General features: G+C 44.9%; 1 protein-coding gene and 1 non-coding gene across 2 annotated transcripts; both read left to right on the top strand.

Annotated features, from left to right (window-relative positions):
- The first annotated feature begins 2,932 nt into the window (after positions 1–2,932).
- LOC126301579 (ets DNA-binding protein pokkuri-like) lies at positions 2,933–3,688 on the top strand. Its single transcript, XM_049991707.1, has one exon. It carries the CDS (start codon positions 2,933–2,935, stop codon positions 3,686–3,688), a length of 756 nt encoding a protein of 251 aa, XP_049847664.1.
- Positions 3,689–8,063: 4,375 nt separating this feature from the next.
- Trnat-agu (transfer RNA threonine (anticodon AGU)) lies at positions 8,064–8,135 on the top strand. The gene has a single exon. It is a non-coding gene; the product is annotated as a tRNA-Thr (tRNA).
- Positions 8,136–8,615: the final 480 nt, after the last annotated feature.

Raw genomic sequence — 8,615 nt, 5'->3', positions numbered from 1 at the left:
CAGACCTGAAACTAAATATTACCCGAAAACCAAAAATAATGCAAGACACTGGTTAATGGGACAGTTTGTCCATTACATTATCAATAAAATAGGTGGTGACGACGAAACGGAATTCAAGCTTTTTATGCAAATGGAGTACAGCAACATTCAGCAATATGCAGACCACAGGAAAATGTATGGAAACATGTTGATCATTTTATTCGAACGAATAGGTGTTGGTTAAAGCGCAAAGTCTAACACTAAATGTACTATTTTAGGGGTAATGAAGAAGTGAAGTATGAATCTACGTTCAAGATGAAGGAAATGCCAATTCTTTCATCCATTCATGTTACGTCTGCCACCCAATAAGTGTCTCATAAATGCTCGCTGTATTTTTGCAGTATAATCACATGTTTCTTACTCGAATGTCTGTTGACTGAAAACTCGAATGACGGCTTTGCAATGGGATCTCAACACCAGATGTCGTACAACCAGTGCTCCTTACCACAATGAAGAGAGCAGGCGAAAAATATACAAGACTATACCCGCTTTTCTATAACAATTAAAATGCACTGAAGGAGCCATTCGGTGGAAGTGATGGTGGGGGCATCGTGGCCAGGCCTCAAGTTCTTTGACCCCTGCCCTCGTTGTCCCCGTCATGCGACTACTGATATGCATCCTTATACAAAACAATAAAAAGTGGTCCAAGGCGCCAGACTAAAGGAAAAGTGGCTAGGATACCTGGTTTTAAAAAAATGAGAAAAGTGGTTAAAAAAAAGTGGTAGAGCACTGGTCTCGTAAACCAGGAAAAAGAAAAACAAAAAAAAAGTGGCAGAGCACTGGTCTAGTAAACCAGGAGTCGTGAGTTCGATCCTCACAGGAGGCAGACGAATTTTGGATATCAGTTGCGCGTCGTAGCCTTATAGCAAACAGTGTCTGGGATGACGAACAATTAGCGAGAGGCGTTTTATTAAGAATTACTCTCAGATGTGATTAAGGCGAATGGCGCAGATAAAGCATTTGCCAAAGCGGTACAGCATAAGGTGGGACGGGGCAGTCTGAAATATATTTTATAGATGTATTTCTCACATATCTCAGAGCCTTCCGCGGTCGTCATCGTCGTCGTCGTAGTCGTCGCCGCCGCCGCCACTTCTGCAGAAGTAGCAAATGGCCATTGTAGCAAATGCGGCGAGGGACGCCCTGCCTTACATTTCCGAATGCACAAAGTGTGTGGTCTAGTTTCCCAGTCTATATTTGGTAGGTCTCGTAGCAGGTTGAATGTATCAAATGGGTGGGAAAGAGCAAGGGGCAGCGTCTGTGTAGAACGAAAACACAACTCTTCAGTGGTGTGAGCGTTTTGAGATGAGTCGTATATAAGTTCCACTTGTTTGTCACTGACCGTGTGGCCTAATGGATAAGGCGTCGGACTTCGTATCCGAAGATTGCGTTTTTGATTCCTCTCACGGTCGTGTTTTTCCAGATCTGAAAAAGAAACATACAGTTTTAGTGTAGCACTTGAGCAGTACGAAACCGTGTGAATGTTGCTGTTGACCATTTTCTGCTTGGAGATGCTCTTGAGCTTGAAACACGCACAACAAGATCGGTGTTAACTAGCGAATTGGTTTGCATATTGCCGTCGCCGCGTGTTTTTGACTGGCACTTTCACATCTAAAATAACGTCGGAAAGTAACTCGTTCGGCTTATGAGTCACATCAAGTATGTGTGTTAATTTTGACGAAACTAGCTCTGCAGGTTTTCATGCAATTCTGTTACCTCTCAGAAATGATTATGAAATAAAAGTGAACTACGTGACGAGTGTGAAGTTAGGAAAACATTAGGCAACATGGAGAGGTTCTGTATGGGACCAATCAACCCAAACGAGTACTGTGTGACGTGCTAACCGGCATGTATTCACCGAGGCAGCGCTGCTAGCTCAGTCGGTAGAGCATAAGGCTCTTAATCCAAGGATCGTGGGTTCGAGCCCCACGCGGGGACGTCAGCCAGCGGCTGCGCCGGAGGTCGGACGTGCCGTGCTGTGTGCTGTGCTCAGTTAGCTCCGCGTGGTAAGTCTCTGCTCTTACTGCAACGCGTCGCTGTCTATAGTATTTGTGTAGACATGAAAAAGAATTAAGAGATGTCGCAGCCGCAACGAAAAGATACTTTGAATTTCACGTTTGATCGCAACTTTGTCCGACCGAGGTCATTTGATGTTGAACAGTGGTTAGAGGATGATGTTAAAATAGGACTTGATGATATTATCGGCATACATTTCTCGATTATGAACAGTGTGGTTTTCGTGAAACTTTCCAGTCCAGAATTGTGTGAAAGGATAGTTCGATCTTGTGGTGGCATTCTGAAATTTAAACATGCTGACGGAAATGTTGGGGAGGTTACCGTTGCAAATGCTGGTCTAGGTATTCGGACCGTGCAAGTCTTTGAACTTCCCTTTGAAATTACAAGTGACCAGATAAATGCTGTTATTGCTCCATACGGGAAAGTTTTCAGTAATATTGCCGAACGGTGGTCTGCTGCACACAAATTCCCTGTTTTGAATGGTGTGCGCCAATTAAAAGTCGAATTGCAGAAGCACATTCCGTCGTTTATAAACGTCTGCGGATATAGAGCTGTTGTGATGTATGATGACCAACCGAAAACGTGTGCTGTCTGCAATTTACCAGGCCACGTTCGTGCAGAATGTGTTCAAAGGCGAGTGGCGCAACTGCCTGCCGGCGATGCCGTCAGGCCCCCTGCTATGTCAACGCTGCCCGTGACATATGTCGCCGTAGCGCGCGGTTTTGCAAGTGCCACTGCGCCCCCCGAAGTTACTACGAATACCGACCCACAAGCGACCGACCAACCGACCGACTCAGGTGTAGCATCTGTAGACACTCAATCCTCCTGCGAAGACATATCTGCTCGTGCCCTTGTCGCCGTGGAATCGCCCAATGAGGCAATGGATACGGACGCGACCTCAGTCGCTTCGGGTAGTGCTCCTCTGCATCCTGGAGCTTCTTTAGGAGGTATCAAAAGCGTATCAGGTGCACAGAAAACGGACTCGCAACCAGCCGTTTCTAGTGGTGCTCCTCCGAATCCTGCAGCTGCCTTAGGCACTGACCACAGCCCGTCAAGTGCAATGAAATCAGAACTGGCGTCAGTCACTTCGGGTAGTGCTACTTTGCAACCTGAGGCTTCTCCAGGTACCGTCCAAAGTCCACCACGAGACGCATCTCCCAAGAAATCTAAAAAACGGAGGATCGCGCGTCAAGGTGCAGAGCAGACTGCACCGCAACTGCGTGAACAGGCGAAGCAAATAGGGGGCAAAATACGTCAATCTGCATCTGAGAACCTGCAGTGCAATCAGCAGTCATCTAACGAAGACCCTGTGTCCTTGGATAGTACCTCAGGTTCTGCCAGTTTGCCCTCCGATGACGTAGCAATTACCCGAACCGAAGATAAAAATCACCAGCAAACACCTCAATATAGTGCACCACTTAATGACGAACCGATGACAGGGCTGTCGAATCCGTGGGCAGACGATGTCGACGACACTACAAAGGAGGACGCAATTATGGACACCACAGGAACCGTTACAGTCACCACGATGGCCACACCACGAGATGACGTCGTCTTGAATGTCACCGCCGCGACGGATACTGTCCCAGACACGGAGAAGCCGACTGATCCCTTCCCAAGTCATGAATATTTCTAGTCTGAACGGTTTTACTGACTTGTGTCCACATGTCTCTCGGGTCAGATTTCTTAATGTTTTTTCGAAATGATATGTTGCCAGAGTTTTTCCTAATTACACTCCCGTCTTGGCTAACGTAGTTCCGTTGCAGGCCTATAAGATCGCTACGCTGAACATCAATAAAATTTGTAGCCCATTTAATTTACAAAATTTAAAAGATTTCCTGTATGCAGCTGATGTGGACATTTTGTTTTTACAAGAAGTAACAAACATCAAACTTGACTTCATACAGGGGTATAATGCTATAGTCAATCCTGGAATTGGATGTGATTTGGGTACCGCATTTCTTTTCAAAGAGGGCGTCGTCATTACAGACGTAACAAAACTGCCTAACGGCAGAGGCATTGCCGGCACGCTTTATAACACCAGGATTATTAATGTCTATGCCCCATCTGGTTCTACCAATCGGTGCCAACGAGCACAGTTTTTTAAGGAGGGAATTGTTCCTTTGTTTGGTGTACACTGCACCCATACCATCCTTGGAGGCGACTTTAACAGTGTCATACATGCCAAAGACCAAACTCCGAACTACAACAAATCGCCGGACCTGGAACGTATCGTCACCGACCTCCGTTTAACTGATTCGTGGGAGCAAAAGAACGGCGCGGCACCCGGCTTTACCCACCTCACTAATCATTCAGCGAGCCGGTTGGATCGAATATATGTCTCGCCCAATCTGAAACACCGCATCCTGCAGTCTGAAATTTGGCCAACCGTTTTTTCAGACCACGCTGCATATACGTATATGCGCATTAAATTTGGAACGACAAGGAACCTGTCGATATAAAGGGCCATGGAAACTTAATGTTTCACACTTAAAAGATTCTGCCTGTCGAGAAGCCTTTCTCACCACTTGGAGAGCCTGCGAGACCAAACTCATCTCTTACCACTCGACTTTGGATTGGTGGCTCAAATGCGCCAAACCTCAGATCCGGAGATGTTTCATCAACTACTCCCGGAAGAAGAGCTTTTGGCGGAAAGGAACGATAGAATTTTACTTTCATTGTCTCCGAGAACTCTACCTGCAAGGTGCTACAGCTATTGGGAACCATGGGAGAACTAAAAAAATCCAGGCAAAAATACTGACATTAAGGCGACAACAGCTTGAAGGATACCAAATAAGGTCAAGAGCAGAGACTGTGGCGCAAAAAGAAGCCACTTCGGTATATCATGTGATTCGTGAAACTAAACGAGGATTCCGCAAAATACTGACGGAGCTTAAAACTGATAATGGAACCACCTTGACAATGCACAACGACATAAAAGCAGAAATACTAACCCATTTCGACAACTTGTTTTCACATAAAGAGGTAGACGAAAAAGCACAGGTCGATTTACTGACCCACCTGCAAGGACGCGTTGGTAACGCGTACGCGGAAGCTCTAATAGCGGAGGCGACCGAAGACGATGTACACTATGCTGTCTATCAAAGTGCAAAAAATAAATCCCCTGGAGCTGACGGCATACCAGCAGAATTTTATCAAGTATTCTGGGAACATAGAATTACATGCATCTGTAATGAACTTCTGAACCTCAATAAGGAGATACCGAAAGATTTTCGCGAAGGTATGATAGTGTTAATCGCAAAAATATCGGCTGGCAAGAAAATTGGAAATTTGAGACCAATCACTCTGCTGAACAGTGACTATAAAATTTTTTCGCGGCTCTTAGCCCACAGACTTAAAAATGTAATGGCCAGCGTAACCGGCCCATATCAGTCTAGCGTGGGCAAAGGTAGGAAAATTCAGCAGACGCTGTCCGACTACCGCGACATAATTTCAATAGCAGAAGTATGTCGACTAAAATGTGCCATCGTGTCGTTAGATTTCGATAAAGCCTTCGACAGGATCAGCCACTCCTACCTCCTGAAAACGATAGGCGCAATGGGTTTTCCGCCGAGATTCGTCGACCTCATACGACATTTGGTAACGAATAACTCCTCCAGAATCATCATAAATGGACAGCCTAGCCGGCCAGTCGAGATCGCATGTTCCGTCAGGCAAGGTTGTCCGTTGTCCATGGCACTTTTTTCCATGGCCATCGAACCTTTGCTCGCTACCTTGACTCAGCGGTTACAAGGATTGCAAATACGAGGAAACAAAATAATATGTAAAGCTTATGCGGACGATGTTGGGTTTCTCGTTATGAATGTAGCGGAAGTCGAGACGGCAATGCACATAATAGAAAAATACGAACGAGCGTCAGCCGCGAGGTTAAACAAAACCAAGTCCGCCATATTCAATATCGGACGTGGCATTGGCATGCGCACACACGGTCAGTTACGTGAGCTAACAGCCTTGAAGTGTCTCGGCATTGATTTCCGAAAAAATATACGTCAAACTATTGCGGCCAACTATAGACAAGTACTAACTACCATACGAGCTAGTGTACGGACACATAGTATTCGACAAATAAATGGAATTCAGAGGGTGTCTTTAGCGAACGTCTCTATTACTTCCAAAGTCAATTATGTCGCCCAGATACTACCAATACCCGCCGGCATCGCCAAACAAATTATGTCAGCAATAGGCTATTTTGTGAGCCGTGGCCACATATTTAAAATCCAGTATGACACTCTGACGCTCGCCACTAATAATGGCGGCTTAAACTTAACGAATGTTACTAAAAAGTCGCAGGCTCTGTACATCTCCAATACGTTTCAACAATGGAGACAATCCGGCAGCTGTATCGCCGCGCACTTGAAATCTGAAATAGCTCCAGATGACCTCTCTCCATCCATTAATGTGCAGCACATACCGAGCGGACTTTACCATTTACGATGGTTTTTAATAGAATATAGCTACCTACATTCAAGAATTCCGGAAAAAGACATGACAAACGTAAAAGGAATATATGGCAAAGTGATGGGAGAAAAGAAGAACAACAAAATAGAACAAAACTATCCATGTTCTAACTGGAAAGTGATATGGGCAAATATTCATAACCGTAACTTAGCTACTCATCTAAAAGCAACATGGTACTTTGTTGTAAATAGGAAAGTTGCAACAAACTCGAAACTTCATACGATCCACTTAGAGGATTCGCCTTTGTGTGCAACGTGTAGTTTAATTGATAACGAAGAACATCGTTTCGTGTGTGACAAGGTTAAAGATATCTGGCTGAATGTCCGACGAAAGCTGGCACTCATCCTTCGAACGTCACCTAACGCTATAACGCCTGCGGACTTTTTGACACCGGATGATGTACCCTTTCCTAACACGAAACGCAACGCAGTCAGTTGGCTGAAAGCGGCAACGGTCCATTACCTCTTCACGAAGGAAGAGAAAAGCCAAGAGGATTTTTGGATCTATCTGCTAACTGAGCATCACATGTTACTGAAGACTAGTAAATATAAAGAAACATACGCAAATTTTTTAATCAAGACCTTGATGTAAAAGAATTAACAAGAAATATCTGCGGACACAGAAGACAAACGTGAGAGAGTGTTCACCACTACTAACTTACTTTACAATCGTGGAAAAAAAAATTATTTTAGTTTTTACCGGAATTGCCGTTCTTTGAGTTCAACGTTTATTAATTTATTTTTGAAGAAGCCATTATAAATAGTTGCTTCTCACCGAATATGGTTTGTTTTTTAAGCATTTTCAGAGAGAAGAGGCAGTTTCGGAATGCCCTCTGACGTTTCTTTGTCAAGGAAGCCTATTTGCTTTAAGTGTGACAACAAAAAACAGCGATGAAGAAGGAAACAAACTGAACATAACTTCTGTTTCTACCTACTGAAGACTGCATTCTTTTTTCACATTATCATTAAGCCCAAAGAAGGGGTACATAAGTTTCTCCACGATAAAGGGATTAACTTTGTCTCATCAGTTTATGGTTATGTACATGGCGTGAGAAGCGGCCGCCGATGAAGGCGAATTATGGAGAGCGCAAGGATGGGCTAAAAGGGGTGATGGGAGGACCACAAAAAAAAAAAAGGTCGGTAGAGCATAAGGCTCTTAATCACATGGTCGTGGGTTCGAGCCCCACGCGGGGCGGAACGGAATTTTGTTCCTCTGCAGATGTAAATTACCGTTTTTCTGATTAACGTGATTAATGGAAATAGCAACTTTAAAATTTGCCTACGTCTCCGTCAGTCGCAAGGAAACTGTATTTGAAGGTGAAGGTGATTTTGTACACATGTGTGGAAGACATGTTCTGAAATGCAAGTGTTGTTGTTTGGAGAGCACATCGGTTATGTGTCAGATGTGTAGCCAAGCAGTAATGGGTCGCCATAGATGCAAATATTAGACGGTAATATGAAGTGTTGTCAGCTGAAGTCTGATGATCCAGACGACCGTAAGGATGAAGTACGCAAAAGTACCGCAAGGGCTGCGCCTATTTAGCTCAGTGGCAGAGCACTGGTCTAGTAAACCAGGGGTCGTGAGTTCGATCCTCACAGGAGGCAGACGAATTTTGGATATCAGTTGCGCGTCGTGGACTTATAGCAAACAGTATCTGGGATGACGAACAATTAGCGAGAGGCGTTTTATTAAGAATTACTCTCAGATGTGACTAAGGCGAATGGCGCAGATAAAGCATTTGCCAAAGCGGTACAGCATAAGGTGGGACGGGGCAGTCTGAAGTATATTTTATAGATGTATTTCTCACATATCTCAGAGCCTTCCACGGTCGTCGTCGTCGACGTCGACGTCGACGTCGTCGTCACCGCCGCCGCCGCCGCTTCCGCCGCCGACGCCTCTTCTGCAGAAGTAGCATATGGCCATCGTAGCAAATGCGGCGAGGGACGCCCTGTCTTACATTTCCGAATGCACAAAGTGTGTGGTCTAGTTTCCCAGTCTATATTTGGTAGGTCTCGTAACAAGTTGAATGTATCAAATGGGTGGAAAGAGCAAGGGGCAGCGGCTGTGTAGAACGAAAACACAAC

This window comes from Schistocerca gregaria, unplaced genomic scaffold, assembly GCF_023897955.1.
Source record: "Schistocerca gregaria isolate iqSchGreg1 unplaced genomic scaffold, iqSchGreg1.2 ptg000073l, whole genome shotgun sequence".
Classification (NCBI taxonomy): domain Eukaryota; kingdom Metazoa; phylum Arthropoda; class Insecta; order Orthoptera; family Acrididae; genus Schistocerca; species Schistocerca gregaria.
Note: the sequence above shows the minus strand (reverse complement) of the source record. Positions and strands in the feature narration are given on the sequence as shown.